The following is a 19,305-nucleotide window of genomic DNA, read 5'->3' as shown; positions in this document are numbered from 1 at the left end:
ACGGCCTGAAATCTTCCAGTGAAATTTCACCTTCCAAGAGCCTGGATCTCAGCAGGATGACCAGTACTGAAGGCTGCACAGCTTGCCAGCGCTGGGATTTTAAAGTGTGTGTATGTGTGTGTGTATGTGTGTGTGTGTGCATATGTGCAATATAAGCATGGCAACCCATTATATGCGTAAACACACATTGTTAAATTGTTGTCATTGGTCATTAAACAATTCACACTTACTGTTGTACAATACACAATGATATGATGCCTTTACATTTTAATTTACGGTCAAATATTTTGGGGGAAATAAAGATGGAAGTAAATGACTTTTTGTACGTCAAGGGTGATACACTACGAACATTTACCCATAAACTACAAGAGTGGTTTTTGAGAAAAGGTAATTATTTATTCTATCAGTTTCCACTCGACAAAAGCTTTTTTTATTATTCTGAAAACCAACATAATCACCTGTACAAACCAAGTAAGGATTTACTGTATTATGATTTTCCAAGAATCTGCCTAATACTGACAGACAAGGTGTCTGTTAAGTCCAATTTAGTCTATCAAACTAGGAACAGAAATATCTCAGATGGCAGATTTCTGCAGACTTGCCTGCAGCAGCCCTGTCAGGTTTGCCGTTTTTCTTCTTCTTCTTCTTCTCTCCAGCTCTGTTCTTCTGAAAAGCAGACATTTAATACTTTTGCTAAAATTTCACCGAGTGGGTGAAGCCAGAGCACAAGCTGTACTTTTCACTTTAATGAAATGAATGCCTGACTCTGAATATTTATGGTTAAGGCTTGGCTTTTATCATACCTCAAACAAGGTATAAAACAACCACTGGTGCTGTGATGCCATAGCGCTTCAATGATCTATTATGTCATAGAGCTTTACAACTGAGCAAATCTATTAATAAAACTGGTATATGGTCAGGTGTAATAATATGAAAGTTTACTCAAGTATACAAGCCTTACATTGCACATTTCATTTCAAAAGGTTAGATTATTTAAATTTATTTTCTCACTCTCTGAACCATTCTGCCTTTATATTCACCATAATTTTATTTCTGAACATTTTTTTAAAAGTAGTTTAAAGTATTTTTTAAAGTTATTTTTATGTGAGAAATAAGTTTTAATGTCTGAATTGATCATGAGTAGTTGTTTTATAAACAGTCTGCATTGAGATCCTGATCCTGAAAGCAACTTCGCTCTTTAAAATGAGACACCAGATGAGAAGAATTACAATGGTTGTACTAGAAGTGCCCCAGGTTCAATTTGTAGCGATGATAAATAAGTAGGCTAAACAGGAAGGGGCTGAATGACTTGTCATCAAGCATTCTCAAAGCTGTTCTGTACCTGCCACGCCCAATCCAGTCACTAATGTACCATCTATACAAGTTACAGACAGTACATTTGCAAAGGCCATGGCAATGGATAATCATTCTCAATAAAATGGCTGAGGAATTTTTTTTTAGCGTGTAAATAGCTATAGCCTAACATGTCAGCAAGGCAAAATGTAATCACAACTCTTCTGCAATCGATCTGTGATGACCAGCGTGAGGGCGCCTAAAAGAGTAAATATTTCTGTGACTGTCACAGAAACCAAACAATCACCAGAGCTAGTGAATCAGGTTCACATGAATTACAGCAATACTAATGCCCCATGTCTAAGGTATTAAAAAGTTTGCAGTTACTGTATACAATGGTTGTGTCCCAATACGAAGTCAGCTGCCTTGTATGAAGAGCATGAGTTTAATGTGAGTTTGACGTCATCGTAACTTGGTGTCCACAATAGCACAAGATGCCATCTTAACTTTTTTTAGGTTAGCCATGAACAGAGAAACAATTTTCAGATTGGCTGTAACAGCAATCCGTATTTAGATTTTTAAAAATGCGCGTGCCCATCTGTGATCGTGCTCAAGGATAATAGTAGGCTAGTTTGTGCTTTAAGCATTTACATTGTATCAATTTATACAGCAGGGTATATACGAAAGCAATGCAGGTTAAGTACCTTGCTCAAGGGTACAACGGCGTACCTGGGAATCGAACTTGTGACCTTCAGGTTGCAAGACCATCTCCTTACCCATTATATTACACTTAGCCAAAGCCAAATCATTCATTTGATAATGAGGCTGTCCGGATATATTCTTTAGGGATAGATGTGTTTTAAGAAGTGATATTGATTTCCCGCTGTAAATTAATTACAGGAGTTCTCACCTTTCCTGCCTTGGACTTGGACTACGCATGTCTCCATATATTGTTTTGCCAAAGCCAATCCTTACATTTTAGTTAATTTGTGTTCGGGAACGTTCAGCATTCAGTTTTACAAACATGGGCTACTTGGCCACATGGACAGATTATCGTGTAGACCTACACTATATTTTGCGCAATTAAATCTTGATACTTTTGTAGGCTACCTAATACTTGTGAAATGCAACGTTTCAAATGATATACTTTTTGTTGTTTCTCAGATGCCTGAAAAATTTCATATCTGACGTCACCTACTGGGCTGCTTATTTATATCTGCCTGCTGAAATGGCAGTCCATTCTCCCATAGACTACTATAGGCTACTGGCCACGACCCGGCAGCCCCGCGCAATTCGTTAAATAATGATAAATCATCTTCGATGAGAAAGTCATGCTGTGCAATTTCTCAGTAGTGTAAGGAACAGCTAACTTGCGTGTCATGGTTCTGGGGTGTAGTGGCCTTGTGCTGCCACTAGAGGGCACCTGGCCTTTGAGAAATTCTTAATGTGTTCCAGGTGTCTGATTTCTCAATTATTTTCACCTGGGGAGGTGCCTTTATAAGCACTGCCAGAACACCCATCTGCGCTTCTGTGTAAAACCTCATTATCACAAAGCCGGTACGACATTGGTATAGGTGCTCGTTGGACGAGTTACAGAATTGTGTTGTGGGTTGGTTCTGTGTCCTGGGTTAAGGCGATTCAGTCTCTTAGCGCTGTGTGCGCATTCTGACGCTTTAAGAGTATTCATACTTTTCTTTTGAGCTCGTGTGAGCCGGTGGGTATTGGGACGTTGTCCCTGGTGTGTATTTTGTTTGCATTTTTCTGAGCTGCGTCTCAGGTTTTTCTTTCGCTGAGTAAGTTTTGCGACTCGGTTGTCTATTTTCTTTGTAGACCAGTTTTGGGTTTGGTACCAGAGCCTCGCCTCTGTACCACTGGTCCTCTTCTTTTTTCGCCCTGGTTTTTACGGGTCGCTTTGGTTTCACAAGCCAGTTTTACGGCTGGACAAGGTGGTCCTTCGGAGTGGCTTTTTACTCCGTGTTTTTGGTTCTTGTTTTTGATCCTTTGTGTGCGGGAGCTACTCTCCCTAGGATCTTATTTGTTTGGTGATTTACTTGTGGGTGTTCCCTTTCCCTTTCCCTTTGTCCTTCGGGACTTTGTGGCTAAACGCTTCCGGTAGCGTTAGCTTTTCGTTCCCCTATATTAGTCGCTTCTGGTTCTCCAACACCCCCACACCATTATAATTTGTTTCTAAATCCTACCGGCTATTCTCTTTTCCATCGATTCGAAGTGTGACAAAATGCAGTCAATCGAACATGTAATTATTTGATGTAAAATGTAATTAAAAAAAATTAATAAAAATAACAAACAAAACACTGTTGGTCTTGTTGCCCACGGTCAGAATCCAAACGTTGTGTTTGACCAACTTATTTTATTTGTAAACTGTCGTCATTTTTTTACATAGCAAACCATTCAGTGGTTTCCGTGTTCATCCTAGGGATTGCTCGGCGCAATGATAATGTTTTTAGACTGTTCTATTTCTTCCAGTTTTCCTGCTGTAGTCTACCTCTACCGCAGAGCTCTACACGTGTTTAAATGTGCTGTGGAGGTGATTGGTTGATACCGGTTGATACGCCTGCTGTAGGTAGGGAGATCAATTTCTTACGAATGTAGCGGTATTTCCATGGTGATAAAGTCCAAACAAACTTCGAAACCACAAGCAACTACAAGCTAACGCACGCTTTAGTTATCTTTTCGTACAGTGGCAGTGTGTATAGTCTAGTGATCAATTCAGTTACAATATCTGGATTTTTTTAAAAGTTGATTTTTCCCTTCTATTTGCTATAGGCTAGTTTATATTTTATTCGCTTACGTTAACTGCTTGAGTTGCTACATTGGTAACATAGCCTAGTTAGCTGGACATCTGCAAACGAGAGTTGGGACATTATATTGTGAAGCTATTCTTTTTTGTGGAATTTTGTTACACCGCTGGAGAAATGGATGTGTTGGATAAAAAGTGTCAAAGCCTGAACCAAACAAGTACCGGTATCGGACACGTTTACAAAGGGCCGTTGCCAAGTGACATTAACATCGAAAGTCAACGGGTGCGTTCCTTCTTCTTCTTTCTTTCTTTCTTTCTTTATTATTTAGCTAACCTTTATTTAAAAACCCTATTGAGATCGAAATATGCACGGGGGACCTGACATAAAACACAAAGTTACAGTAGACGAGTTACAAACATCAAATGGGGAATGAGAGTAGTTAAAAAGCAGAGCAGAGGTTAAAAGCCGGAGCATATTTATGTGACAGTCTTCTTCTTCATTATTATAATGACAACAACAACAACAATAATAATAATAATAATAATAATATCGTCATGTGAGCACAATCATGTAATTTACTGCCGTTGTTATAGGCTGTTTTGTACATGTATTTTAGCATGTTGCTAGCTACCAGTGTCCTTTTTCAATGCCCTTGTCTTTGTCGCTGCTGTGATATGTACGGGATAGCTTTTTAAATCAATTCTAGGCTGGCTATTTCAGCCGGGCACGATGGAGGCCTTACCTGAGGTCTGTAGGGTCTGTAACCCTAAGTAAACCTAAAAAATGACCTGACCCAAAAATTAATGGCAAACAATGGCAATATTACATTTCAGATGCTCACATCCAACATAAGCCAATGCATCGTTTTGTCACTACCGCTATTGCGGCATAGCTAATCCATTATGGGGACCATTGGGTAGTAAGGCCTAACCCCGCCCTCTCCCTCGGGTGTTTTAGGGTGACCTCCTCCCCCCGCTGCTCCGTCAGCCGCGCCGAGTGCCGCCGAGCGGGCACTTTTCCTCCTTGGTTAGGCTGGAGCACGGTAGGAAGGCGCTGGCGGGTCCGCTAACTCACCCGCGGTATTCAAAGGCTGTTCCGCACTGGACCGTCAACTTTGTGGACGAGCTTGGCGATAGGGTAAGCTGCTAGAACAACCACAACTCTTCTGGGAAGGCTTTATACCAGATGTTGGAGCATTTCTGCAGGGATTAGCTTCCACTCAGCCGGAAGAGCATTAGTGAGGTTGGGCACTGATTTGGTGATTAGGCCTGGTTTGCAGTTAGCTTTCCAATTAATCCCAATAGTGTTGGATGGGGTTGAGGTCAGGGCTTTGTGCAGGTCAAGTTCAAGTTCTTCCACACCGTTTTTGACTAAAACAATTTCTATACAGACCTCGCTGTGTGCCCGGGGGCATTGTCATGCTGAAACAGAAAAGGGCCTTATTCAAAGTGTTGGGGAAATACAGAATTGACTAGTATGTGATCGTATGCTGTAGAATTAAGATTTACCTTCACTGGAACTGAGGGGCCTAACTCAAACCATGTACAACAGCCCAGACAATGGGTGTCCAGGTACTGTTGGTAGCTGTGTAGGTGCCTAGTCCTAGACTAAATTCTATTTTCAATGGAGATTCTCCATACAAAACCCCATTTAGTCCATGGTTATGCTTAATATGTATCTGTGGAACCAGTCATAGAAAAACCCCACCAATTACCCCATATGTTTTTGGAAAGGACACACAAGGATGGAAGCTAAAAATGATTTTAGGAATATTAACAATAATAGATACCATAACAGTAATAGTACACACATTTCAAATGTAGTTGCAGTATGGTGAATCTCTCATAGTTATGCCCTTATATCCATACTGTATGTGGATATCACAAGCATGTTAGTCTATAGACTGTCTCTCTCCTCTGTGTGATTTAGGGAGGTGATTTTTCTGGATCAGGAAATACTGACTCTCGAACCCTTGGTGACTCTGGGGCCTCTAGTATACAGTTTTATTACATTGCAGAAATAAAACTACATGTCATTGCAGCAGACGCTCTTATCCAGAGCGACGTACACAACTTTTACATCCATTTATTCAGCTGGATATATACTGAAGCAATATATCTTGCTCAAGGCAGTGCCCTACCAGGAACCTTTTAGGAGGCCAGTTCCCTACCCAAAAAGCTGCTGGCTTATGACGAGTCCTCTGCCTCTGACTGTGACATTTAAGGGGCTGAAAGTCAGCGTTTCCTGTTGTGTGTGGGGAATTGTTGGAAATTCACGGCCACTTCCTGTGTCCCCAGCTGAGGGACTGTCACACCGCCAGAATGATCTCACCGCCCGTGAGCGAGATGCAGGACCGCTACAGGGGCTGGAGCGCCCCCCAGAGGTCGGAGGCTGAGCACTACACCCCGCTGCTGGTGAGGAGAGGGGTAATGGGCTGGGCTTCGCCTCTGGGAGGGGAGGGGAGGGGAGGGGAGGGGGCGGGCTGGAAGGGGTGCTATGGATAGAGCAATGGACTCTCGATCTCAGAACTGTGAGATTTGAAATCTAGGAGGGACAGTGTTGTGGACAGCTGAGTTTTAATGTAAACAGCTTTTAAAAGTTTCGGAGCGTGTCTAAAATGCGTATACAAATACAAATGCGTATTATACAGGAAATTAGGTCCTGTTAGCTATGTATTGTGTAATGTATAATGCCATTGACACCACTTAATTAGGGTGGATATTTTTTGAATGCGTTCATATCCTTTTGTGTTAATGGATCCAGATAGTCTGTAATTACATTTGAATGTTTGTTTGTGCTTCACACAGGCACTGAGTAGACAGTTTGAGACAGATAAAGTCCCTGCTCTGAACATGCCCAGCATCAGCACTACCCATGCGGACTACAGGCGCTATGGCAGGTGAGATCCACAAGAGGGCGATATAAGACAAATACCGGTATGCTTCCATGCCCTATCACAGTTGAGGAACTGAAGGGTATGAATTAGTCTAACTTACGCTCACATTTATAACCTTGCATTTTTGTGCTAGGTTTTCTTGCATGTTTGTGCAGGTTACAGTTTCAGTAAATAATCCAGATTACTATATGAAAATAATGCAAAATTGAAAGGTAATGCATTTGCACTGTATAGACCGGGCACAGTAAAATTAATCGGATTATCAGTATGAGTAATTAAGGAGGTAGTCAGCTAACTGTTCTAAACATTTGTCTTTCGTGCATTCAGATTGCATCCATTTAAAAATATTTCTGGACTTCAGGGTCTCTCACACACACACGTGCGCGCACACACACACACACACACACACACACACACACACACACTATAACCCAAGTTTCACACGGTGTAACTCAGGTGCCCAGACTCTGGGACGATAATTGCCTCCTTTATCCCCGGCGATGCTGACGCTGATGTTTTCACGCAGCCTCTCAAGTTTGGTTGGCGGTTCCCATGCCGACGACCTCTTTGACCTCTCCCTCCCCCTCCCCCCCGGCAGGTCCGAGCTCTTCTCCCCCAGCAGCTTCGACGAAGAAGCTTACAGGAGGATGCCCCCTCCCAAAACTCTGCCCGCGCCGTCGCTGCAACCCTTCCTGCACCGGGCCTTGCAGCACGTCCCCCACGGGGGCCGCACCACCGTGTACCGGGACAGCTTCGCCGCCCCCGCCGGCGCTCCGGCCGCGCCCGTCCCGGAGCTCCCCGACTGGACCGCCGCGCAGGCCGGCAGGGACCTCTACGGGCACATCTTGAAGGTCCCCAAAATGTACAGCACGGAGAACCAGGGCTACGGAGGGAACAAAATGGCCCTCATCTGAGAAGAGGGAGGGGCCGGGACGGGCTGGAGGGAGGGGGCTGGGAAGGGCTGGGGGGGGGGGGGGGTTCTAGGAGGGGCTGGGGGGGGGGATTGGACGCAGCAGACCAGGCAGAAGAAGGATATGGCAGGCCACACAGGATGAAGTGGATACGCTCTTTTTCTTTATTTGGAAAAAAAGGAGGAAGAAGCCAAGACAGTCGTGTACATATACTGTATATACTTAATGTAGAGACAGAGATTTAAGAGACGGAGATGACGAATTCGAATTTTTAAATTAACATTATTTATTTATTTATTTTTTTTAAAACAAAAAAACCTTACCCCTCATATAACCGAGTTTGGTCGCGATATGTTTGTGGAATCACGCAGCGTGAGGTCAGCCTGACGGTTGCAGGCACCAGGAAGTGAAAAGGAAAGCAGTCGTTTTGTTCTCAGTGCCGACTCGGCTTTTGTAAAGTGAATGAAAGAGGGGGGGGGAGGGGGGGTGGAGCGGAGAGGTTATTTGGCATCATATCGCAAATTACCCTTGGAATCCACTGGAGCCTCTCCTTCCTCTCTCTTTCTCTCTTCCGCCCACCTGCTCTCTCGCTCTCTCTCTCTCTCTCTCTCACCTCCCCCTCTCCTTCCCTCAGGCGGCATGCCAGACAGAGAGAGAGAGAGAGAGAGAGAGAGAGAGAGAGGATGAATATAGCCAGATAAATATACACAGGGAAAAGACTGAGGAGGAGGTAAAAACAGAGGTTAATGCACACAAATAAATCGCCCGTTTGATAGACAGACTGAACCACCAGGTGCTGGTTTGAAAGGAGCGTCGGGGCGTGAAGGGCACGGAGAAGCGCTCGTATAAACGTGCCGTTTGGCGGGGCCGCTCGCGAACGCGTCCAGCCGACCTCCCTGCGCTGGAAATGTGCGCAGCCCTGGCCTTCATAAAGTTTAAGTAATATCTGAAGAGAGGAACTAATCACACGCACCTGACTGAGCCAATAAAATATGACCGCTGAATGGAACCCGTGCAATATTTCTGAATGGGTGATTTGATGCAGATTGGTGTCGGTATCTGTTCATTTAGAATCACCCTGGATCAAGCTTATCCGTCACCTGCATGTAGCCTCTGTGTGGGCGAAACGGCTTCTCTCTGGGCTAAATATAGAAAACTAGCTATGTTTCTATTATCTTCTGCTTATGTAATGTGCAGAGAATAGAATTATACCTAGTCAAATGGGTGCACTGTCGAGTATGCAGATGTACAAGGTCACCATGGTTACATTGCGTTTTTTTTTTTTTTGCTTTTTTTTTAAGAATCTCTTGGGACTGGAGGTCAGGGGGTCGATTTGTGCAAAATTAGAGGAAATTGACAGGCCTTGAATGTCAATTCAGGTGGGTAAAAGGCATGATCCGGGCCAGTTTTAATCTCACAGCAGCCATTCACTCCGTTACCAATATGGTCACCTTGGTCCAGCCTAAATCTCTTCGGCTGTTTAGAAGGCAGCCGTAGAGGTCATTTGAATGTTAAAATGTCAAAAATGTATTGTATTGTTCGCTTGGTGTTCGGCGCGAGTCTCCTCTTCCCTGCTGCTGCTGCTTGCCGAGGGTTCCCACGTGTCGTATTTCCTGTGGCGCGTGCCAAGACACGCAGTTTGTCATTCCGTCTGGAGGGGGTCTGCGGTAATGCTGCCGCCACAGCGGTGTTCCGTGTTTCTGTGAGAGCGCGTGCCTCTCCGTGCGTCTGAGATCGAAACCTTTTGTCTCTGATTCTAGAGATGTAAGAAAACTACCGCTTGGACTCTTATCAAAATATCTCTGTTTTGCTTTTTATAATAAAAAAAACTTGTTTTCTCTGTTTTGTTTACAATTGCTTGTGTCTGCGAGGGTTAGATAATTATGTGTGTGTGTGTGTGTTGTCATTATTCTCTCCCGAAAGAGAAACCATTGGACTGACTAGTCACATCACTGTGGGAGGGTCAATACAGAGACAATGACCAACTGGACACAAAATAACAGCACCCTGTGGAGAGTCTGCAGCGAAGAGGAGGGGGAGGGGCTGGAGAGAACAATTTTAATGTGAATGAATGAATTATGACGTAAAAAGTGTCCATTCTCAAGATTCTTTATTTCGTTTCCATTCAGATTTACTATCGCCATAAACGATTTATTTTTTAAATCAATATATGCATTTTAAATGACACAAATGGTAGACGCAGACACGTGTTTCATTAAAGAGACATGCATATGATACGCGGTGATATTAGTGAACGGGTTATATATCTGGCTACATACTGCAGGCTACTGTTGGCTTGCAGTTGGCTAAAATCGACAGTGACCCGATGGGTGGGGCTCGAAGCAAGGGAGAAGGCAAGGGGCACCGTTCCCTTTAAAGAGAAAAGGAGGGAGTAGACCGTTACACTACAGTGGGAACAGTCTACATGGGAATCCCAATTTACGCCAATAAACACACCTATTCAGGAACAGACAGACAGACAGACAGACCGTGCAGTCTGTACATGGAACAGATAGGCAGACACGTGAATGTCGTGGTTCATTTTGACACGGTCGGCGTTTTAGTTTTAAATACGTCTGTACGATATTAATTTTTACAGACCAGTTAAAATAAATTGCCCGTCGATTTGGACTGCTGAAAAAAGAAGCAAAAAACAGAAGAAGGGATGCTCTTGAGAAGAGAGAGCTAAAAATAGACAGAAACGTGCGTGCCAGTGGAAAGAGGAAAAAAGAGTGCAAGCGAGCAAAAGAGGTGTTTCCGGGCAGTGCTCGTCCCGTCTTTTTTATTGTAACGCTTGGGGGAGGAAAGAAGAATAGAGGAAGGTAGGGGAAGAGACAGAGTAGGCTCCATTTATAAAAACTGATTGAATGAACAGAATTAATACTGCTGAGATCTGTAAAGACGCAGAGTGGCTTTAAAATCGACAAAAAATGTGCCAATATTTTGAGGCGAGACGCTGATTGTGATTAGGAGAGGTCGAGAGAGATAATTAGACGTACAGTAGACGACACGCTCAATATGATTATTAATGCGCTGCTATAACGTTGAATAACAATAATATTTACAAAATTCACACTTAAAGCAATTTTATCAAGTAAGGTGTGCAGGGAAAAATATGATTTGCACTGAGAACCGAAGATAAATTGGAAATTATTTTCCCTCCGATAATACAAACCAAAAAGCAACGTTGTTTTTGCGTTTGTGTGTTGATGTGTGTGTGTTTGTATACACGCACACTGTACACACACTCAAACCAAGCCCGACCAAAATCAAGTAAGTACTCAAATAGGTGTCTGTGGTGCTTTGTGTAGTGGACGTCTTTGTACAGGTGGTGAAAAAAAAAACATGAAAACGTGTGTTTTGGTGTATATGGTGTGTGTTCACAGAGGGTAACTGCAGAAATACGTACACAATACATTCGTGAAACTCAACAAGTATCGTGTTCTTTTGTAGTCCCCCTGTATCTGCAGTGTGCGCGTGTGTGGATACCTTTATATTTTGAGTGCAAGCCCTCAAAGACGTAACTTAAATATATGAATCAGTAAGCTACTATAGCCTGTTTCAAATGTCCAACCAAGGCACACGCATTGTTGCATATTAAGTATGCTTCGGTCTATGCACCAAAATACCTAAGTTAACAGAAACAGTTGAGTATTTTCAATGCGAGCATTGCGTTAGAGCTGCATAGCGCAACGGGTGCGTGCTCTTTAAGGGGTCAGTTCGTTAGCTCTAACAAACTGCGCTGTATGTAAACAGACGGTCAGATAAAAAAAGTGGCGGTGAGTAGGAATGAGATTGACGGAGGGGTACATTTATGGGAAGGTTAAGAGAAAGAAGACAGTGGGGAGGTGGGGCGATTTAAAAGGTGGCGCAGAGACGGCGGCGTTCGGAGAGGAAGACGAAGGAGCTGCGGAGGGGGAGGTCAGAGGAACAGGGAGGTGGATGTGTGGCCCAAGGCCCTCGCCCTTCAGGTCAATCTCGTGTGAAAACGAAGCCTATTCCTAACCGGCATTTTAAACGCAGGCGTTACGCCTCCACTAATCGCGCCAGTGCTCCAGCTCTCAGTGTCCTGGGCCACCTGCCCTGCGCGTTTCTGCGCATAAGGTTTTCTGTCCATCTCTATCTCTCTGTTCATCTGTCTGTCCGTTTGCCTTCCTTCCTGCCTGTCCATCCATCTACCTGCATGTCTGTCTGTTTGTCAGCCTGCCTGTCTGCCTGTCCGTCTGCCTGCCTGTCCATCCATCTGTCTGTCTGCCTGCCTGCTTGTCCGTCTGCCTGCCTGTCCATCCATCTGTCTGTCTGCCTGCCTGCTTGTCTGTCTGCCTGCCTGTCCATCCATCTACCTGCATGTCTGTCTGTTTGTCAGCCTGCCTGTCTGTCTGTCCATTTGCCTGCCTGCCTGCCTGCCTGTCCATCCATCTGCCTACCTGCCTGCCTGTCTGTCTGTCTGTCTGTCTGCCTACCTGCATGTCTGTCTGTCTGTCTATGCCCCTATGTGCCACACTCCTCTTCCTTTCTTGAATCTCTATCTCTGTCCTCTTATCTCTTTTTATATAGAAAGACAGTAACCTAGAATTTACCCTTCTGCTTTTGAAAGGACACACTGCCCCAAATTGCCCTTGATTTACCAGCACAATGTCAGAGCTAATGTAATAATTGTGTATCTAGCGTGTATACACGGCCTAGTTCTGTGCGTATTCGCATACTTGCTTCTTCGGAGTTGTACCCGCACCGTGTTTCCTGTTCCCTTTGGGCATAGGCATGGGAAATAAGACCCCCGTGAACTCTCTTAGAGGGTCCTCTCAATTCAGCACGGTCACTACAAAATTATTAACCAGAATATGTCAATGGACGTGATGTCACTTCCTGTTTGGCAGTAATTTGCTATTGATGCAACTTTCACGTTCACTGAGGACAGACCTGAGCTCCTCCTCGTCGTTGACCTGTACGTCTACCCATGACCTCTTCCCTGCCCTCTCGTCCTCCTCCTCTTTATCCTCCGCTTTTCTCTCTTTCCCCCCTCTCACTCCTGCACCAGGTCCCTTTCCTTTTCCTCATATGTCGTCTCCACTCTTTTTTTGTACATCATCCTCTCCTCCCTCCTTCCCCCAGAGCGCTCACCCCCCTCCAGTCGCCCCTCCTGTTCTCCCCTCCTGTAAGAACAGTCGTGGAGGAGTTCATATGTGACTCGGCTTAGTACAATTATACCCGCCCCCCCACCCCCCGATCTAGCCACACGTCTCCCGCACTATTCCCCATGCGCCTAAATCAAGGACTATAAAGAGCTCGTAATTAACCGGAAAGGGCAGTTTTATTAATTAGGATTTAACGAGAAAGACGAGAAGCAGGGTGCGTGGTAGAGCGGGCCTTCAGCTATCTTAGGAACATTGTTAGCTCTAGATATGGGAATGGCCTGGACCAGTCCCAGAGGTTTCCTGATGAGATGGATGCTTCCACACATCTCTCTCTCTCTCTCTCTTTCTCTCTCTGTCCCTCCCTCCCTCCTTCTTTTTTCACTTTCCCTTGGCCCACTAATTGAGGGAGTGTGTACGTGTGTGTGTGTGTACACTGGGTGCTTGTGAGAGGAAGGTGCAAGCAGGGACAGGTGTCAGTGTTAGTTAGCGGTGCAGTCATGACCCCCCAGCCTCTAGGGGGCGGTGCGCTGGTGTGACGCCAGCCTCCACGGGACTGCAGAGGCACAGTGCCTTTCTTTGCTACATTTTTTTTTCTTCTGTTTCTTCTGGTTTATCTTGATTGGCTGATCACTATGTTCTCTGCGTCCTCTGCTTCTGGTCACCTCTCAATACTCCTCTCTGTTGGATATCTCTTTTTTATTCCCTCTCTTCTTTATTCCCTCTCTCTCTCTCTCTCTGTCTCTCTCTCCTGCTCTGTTCACAGGTTTGATTTCTGGTACACAGAGAAGCAGTAATGGTGGCTTTAGTGGCTTGCTAAAATTAAATATTACTTGTATGTTTGTGCCCCCAGTTCTTTTAGATTTGAAGATGTTCTTTTACCTGGCCTGAGTTCACCCATATATCGCTGTCTGTCTGTCTGCCTGCCTGCCTGTCTGTCTGCCTGCCTGCCTGTCTGTCTGTCTGTCTGTCTGTCTGCCTGTCTGTCTGTCTGTCTGCCTGCCAGCCTGTCTGTCTGTCTGTCTGCCTGCCTGCCTGTCTGTTTGTTTGTCTGTCCACCTGATTTGCCAATTTTTGTTATTTATATGTGATGCTGACAATGGCTTTTTGTCTTGTGCAGCTGCTTATGTTTTTAAAAACATTTTTTAAAAAATGGCACTACAGTGAGATATGGCAAAGGTACTTAACATTCATGCGTTAAGTAGTAGGTAAGTGCAATCACCCTAGTGTTGGAAGAGAAAGGATTCATATAAAGTACAAACACACACACACACACAAGCACTATGGCACATCATGGGTTAACAGTCAATGGTAGAGGGTAAATGAATAAACTAATAAATGAATGAAGCCACACTAACTGACCAGGCACTGTAGTGTATTAACACTGACACTAAAAAACGGGGGGCGGGGGGGGTGATATATGGAGACATATGCAGACAGGTGAACATGGAAACTCGTCCACGCTGCACTGAGAGAGAGAGAGAGAGAGAAACGGGGGAGCGGGGGGAGGGGGGAGACTGCAGCATTTTGTGCAATTGCAGTACTCTGTTATTCCTATAGATGGTGCCTCAACACTGCACTGAAACAGATTCATAGAAAGATAAGGGGACAGGGAGCCAAAGCAGGCTGTTCATGTAGCCTCGCTATGCAGCATCAGGGAAAACGGACGGATAGGAGATCTCTCTTCGTGCTTTCTGTTTTTCCCGTCCTCTCTTTCCATCCCACTTTCTTTTCACGTCCCTGCTCATTCTTCCTTCTTGCATCTCCTTCTCTCGCCTTCTGTCATTTCTCTCAGTATTAAAATTATTTTTTTCTGTGAGCCCTGTGTGTATTCTTCATTTTCTGTCCTTCCTTCCCCAACACTCTTTTTCGATCCTCTCTTCTCACTCCGATCTTCCATTGTCTCTCTCTGCCCCCTTTCTGGTTGTTGTTTCACCCTCTCCCTTTCCCTCTCTCTCTCTTTCTCTCTCTCTCTGTGAATCAGTGAGGCTTTTCTTTTTTCTGCAGACTGTGGGAGCCTGTTCTGCACAGTCAGCACACCTCCCAATTTATCACTGTCTCTCTCTCTCTCTTTCACCCTCCCCATTCCTGACTTTACCACACCATCATTCCCTTTAATAATCCTGCTCTCTCTCCCTCTCCTCTCTGTCCCTCTCTTTCTCCTCTCCTCTCTCCGTCCTCTCCCTCTCTCTCTCTCCCTGCCCTTTCCCTCTCTCTCCTATCTCTCTCCTCTCCCTCTCCTCTCTGTCCCCCCTCTCTCTCTCGCTCTCTCACTCTCTCCCTGTCCCCTCTCTCTCCTCTCCTCTCCCTCTCTCTCTCCTCTCTGCTCCCCTCTCTCTCTCTCTCTCTCTCTCTCTCTCTCTCAGTGCATTGGTAGAGCTGATTTATGGTAGCACACTGTCAATGCAGTCATTGTACAGAGTAAAGGCTGGGTAACATCTCTGTGCCTTAGATTACTCTCTCCCCGCTCTCAGCTGTGTGTGTGTGTGTGTGTGTGTCAGTGTGTGTGTGTGCATGCGTGTGTGAGTGTTTGTGTGAGTCTATGTGTGTGAGTGTGTGTGTGTGTGCTTTGTGAGTGTGAGCTGTGTGTGTATGTGTGTCTGTGTGCATGCGTGAGTGAGCCCGTGTCTGTGTGTGCACGCACGCGTGTGTGTGCGTGCGTGTGTGTGCACGAGCGTGTGTGTGCATGCATGTGTGTGTGTGTACTGGTTGGTGTGCGCATGTGTAAAATGTGTAGTGACTGTCTCAGCACTGCAGCTGAATCTTGGCTGTTCTATACTTTCATTGTTCCTCTCGCTCCTCTCCCTCTTTTCTGCTCCTCTCCCTCTTTTCTGCCGGATTCCTTCATCTTTCCCGCTCTTCTCTTTCAGCCGCCCATCCCCCCATCTTCGTTTCCTCCCTTTCCCCCATCTTCTGTAAACGGTAATGCAGCTTGTCATGTTCAGAGGGTTTCAAAGCTCATTCTTCGGCAGAGCGCTTCCCTTCTCGTGGTAGTCTACCGAGCCGCAGTCTTTGAGCCCGGCTGCGCCGATCTGAGCAAAGCTTAACCCTTAGCGTGTTCGCACGTCACACACGGCCCTGCCTCGCACACCTGTGGTGCGGTTTTTACTCAAGCAGATTAACGTCACGTGCATCTGCGTATGCTTGTGTGAGAGAGGCTGTTGTGTCCCTTTTTCCCCTCTCAGCGTTCACATTGATTTGACGTATAATGTGACTGCATTGCCCAGTCAGTATAATTAGTATCTCGGTATTTCTGCGTCAATAAACCGTAAAAAAAGGGCTGTAAAAAGAAGAAGAGATCAGGCCAAGCACCTGGGGGCCGGGTTTGTGCCTGACCTCTGCCCTGTAACGCGGAGCTAGCACACAGGCTAATCAGGAAGTGATGTGCCCGTTCGCTGATCGGCGCTAGCTCTCCTGTAGCACTGTGTGGCCAGCCCTGGGAAAAGCAGCCCCTGGCTGGGGTGTTGCTGCAGCACAGGCTAGTGAGTAAGAGAGGTGCCCCGTTCTCTGATCGGCGCTAGCTCTCCTGTAGTACTGTGTGGCCAGCCCTGGGAAAAGCAGCCCCTGGCTGGGGTGTAACTGCAGCACTGGAATTTCAGTGGCCACACTGGGAAGAAAAAAACATCAACATTTGTTTAAAAAAAAAAAAAAAAAAACGCAGAAAATTGATGGCATTTAATAATAGTGTGGGAATTAATGGATAAGGTCACAGGTTTGATTCACGGGTAGGCCACTGCTGTTGTACTCTTGAGCAAGGTACTTAACCTGCATTGCTTGAGTATATATCGCTGTAGAAATGGATGCAATGCAAATGCTGTGTAAAAGTTGAGGAAGTCGCTCTGGATAAGAGCGCCTGCTAAATGAACGTAATGTAATTTAATATGCAAAGGTATGTGAGCGAACTCATCTTCATTCTTTGTTTATTCTTGATTTCCATGTTTCCCAAATGGTCTTTTACCTCTGAATTAATCTTCTGATTTTAACTGCTGCTCGTACGTCTGAATGTTTGAAGTAACGACATTATTTTGTCAAAGTAAAAGTAAATCAAAGTATAAATCGCGGCAACCTAAATGACTACTTGCCATGCGTCGGTCTTGCGCTGTCGTTTCCCTTAACTTTCTGGGTTCTTCCGGAAATGGCCGAACGTGTCACTGCGTTTTGCCCGCTGACAGTTTTGCGGTTAAACTAGCCGAGTGAAACCAAAGCACTCTCCAAGGTCCTGAAATCTAAAACGCGACCCGGTATGCCAAGTACAATGCGCGCACTACAAACAACGATTTTTCACATCACTCCGGGAAATCTGCCGCGTTTTAAAAATTCTTTTTGATCTGTTTGTCCCTTTACCATATTTGACACCCGTGTGCATCTACATATCCGTTTTAATTCACAACCCCTCCCCCCACGCCCTGGATTACTTTTAACTCGCAACTAATTGTTCCTTTACTTTACTTACAATAATTACTAGCAGAAGTACCTTCTACCACTTTGATCTTTCCATCATTTCTTTGGCTTACCTGATTGGACGGTCACTGGTCACCTGTTCTCTGCTGACTTCATGCGTTAACCGTGGAAGTCTTCTGCGTTCAGCAGTGTAGCGCGCCGTTGCGGTTTGAAGTGCCGGTAATGTGGGAAATCGGCCGTTGGACAGTTAAAGAAGAAGAAAGGGCACCGGGAGAGAAAGAGTGGCCCTGGCAGATGTGTGGAGAGGAAAGAAGGAGAAACCGTAGAGCATGGGTGCAAATGTGCAGGAAGAGATGAAAGGCCAGAAAACTGTAACAAGAGGGGGGAGAGAGAGAGAGAGAGAGAGAGATCACAGAAGAGGACACATGAGTCAGGATTTAGAGAAAAAGAAGGAGAACAGACTAGAAAATGAGATGGACAGAACGAAGAGGAAAGAATCAGATAGATGGAAGAGAGGAAGCGGAAACTTCAGCAAAAGGGAAAAGGAAAGAGAGGGAGAAGGAAAGAGAGAGAGAGGGGGAGAAGGAAAGAGAGAGGGGGAGAAGCAGAGAGTGCGGATTCGCTGAATGAAATCCGATTCCTCTATGCGGAACATGAGAGGAGGAGAGAGGGGGGAGGGGGCAAACGGAGTACCTCTTGAATAGGATGAGGGAAAAAAAAGGTTAACTGAGCAGGCACACAATGACAGGTCTGACGGGGTCCTTTAGACCATTAAAAACTGCCTCCGCATTGCAAGGGGGGGCGGGTGGTGGTGGGGTGGGGGGGGTGGGTAGAGCAAGGGAGCGTTGAAGGGCGCAAGAATCATTCTTGCTTTTACTGCAGCAAAAAAGCGTTCACTCTTCCATCGCGCCCTCCCTGCTGGTGCTCAGTGCAGTGTCAACGAGTGCGCGAGTGTCCAGTTAGTGGATGATGTGCCCCGTCCTGTGCGCCTCCCCCCCTCCGTACCGTAGCCTTACTGTTCCTTCGTTCCCGTCTCCTTTTCTCCCTCATTTCATCTCTCTCTCTCTCTCTCTGTCTCTCTCTCTCTCTTTAAAGCTTGTGATCGACCTCTCTCCTCCATCTTCTCACGGAGGACAAAATGACAGTTGGTAGAATATGACCTTAATTGACAAACTGAGCACGGTGCACTGTGCTCCGCAGGACGCCGCGGCGACGCGGGGGTTAACGGTCCGCCAGTGTAAACACGCTCGCTGTGCTGAATGCACTCCTGGGCACATTAACACAGAGCTGAGCGCGGGGGGGTGGGGGGGTGGGAGGGTCTTTAATGGTCTACAGTCCTTTCTCTCTCCATTTTGTGGAGCTCAGCAAATAATTGTTCTGCCTCAAGCTCTCTCTCAATAGCTCTCTATCTCTCTCTCTCTCTCTCTCTCTCTCTCCCCCCATAGGATGAGCAAGGAGAGGGAGGAGAGAGGGAAGGGGGAAAGGAGGGGGTGGAACACTTAATCATATTCATCTCTCCGTGGCCTAATTGAAGAAAGTGTTTTAGTGAATTGAGGGACACTGAGAGACAAAGTGACAGAGTAAGACAGGCTGGAAGAGGGGAATAATGAGCAGAGAGAAGGAGAGAGAGAGAGCGAGAGAGAGGGGGGGAGGGAACAGGATTATTAAAAGATTTCTTGCAAATCCATATAGCTCAATCTTTGGAGACCTATTGGTTATATAATTTCTTATCGACATCTTAACCCCTAGTTTTAGGCTACACATGTGTATGCCAAATTTGTTATTTGTTTCCTCCCTACCCCATAACTTTTCAGACTATTTATACCATGAATATTGATGTGTAAATGTTTTTTTCTTTTTAATTGGAATGGTGGATGTGTGTCTATTTCTAATGTGTGCTTCATAAACAATTA

The 19,305-nt window shown here is 45.5% G+C and overlaps 2 protein-coding genes across 6 annotated transcripts in view; both read left to right on the top strand.

Annotated features, from left to right (window-relative positions):
• Nucleotides 1-3,897: 3,897 nt before the first annotated feature.
• zgc:193811 (uncharacterized protein LOC559801 homolog) lies at nucleotides 3,898-7,874 on the top strand. Its single transcript, XM_064315877.1, has 5 exons — nucleotides 3,898-4,334; nucleotides 5,010-5,189; nucleotides 6,350-6,466; nucleotides 6,860-6,951; nucleotides 7,547-7,874. Exons 1-5 carry the CDS (start codon nucleotides 4,227-4,229, stop codon nucleotides 7,860-7,862), a joined length of 813 nt encoding a protein of 270 aa, XP_064171947.1. The 5' UTR covers nucleotides 3,898-4,226; the 3' UTR covers nucleotides 7,863-7,874.
• Nucleotides 7,875-10,821: 2,947 nt separating this feature from the next.
• The window catches only part of kcnc3a (potassium voltage-gated channel, Shaw-related subfamily, member 3a), an 84,654-nt gene continuing 76,170 nt past the window's right edge, over nucleotides 10,822-19,305 (top strand). For 3 of the 5 annotated variants that reach the window (XM_064314550.1, XM_064314551.1, XM_064314552.1), the window contains exon 1: nucleotides 10,822-11,132. The gene's annotated coding sequence lies outside the window, so the exon portion shown is untranslated. The remainder of the gene's footprint in view (nucleotides 11,133-19,305) is intronic. The other 2 variants (XR_010326552.1, XM_064314553.1) reach the window with 1 other exon arrangement.

Source organism: Anguilla rostrata, chromosome 17 (assembly GCF_018555375.3).
Source record: "Anguilla rostrata isolate EN2019 chromosome 17, ASM1855537v3, whole genome shotgun sequence".
NCBI classification, from domain to species: Eukaryota; Metazoa; Chordata; class Actinopteri; order Anguilliformes; family Anguillidae; genus Anguilla; species Anguilla rostrata.
Note: the sequence above shows the minus strand (reverse complement) of the source record. Positions and strands in the feature narration are given on the sequence as shown.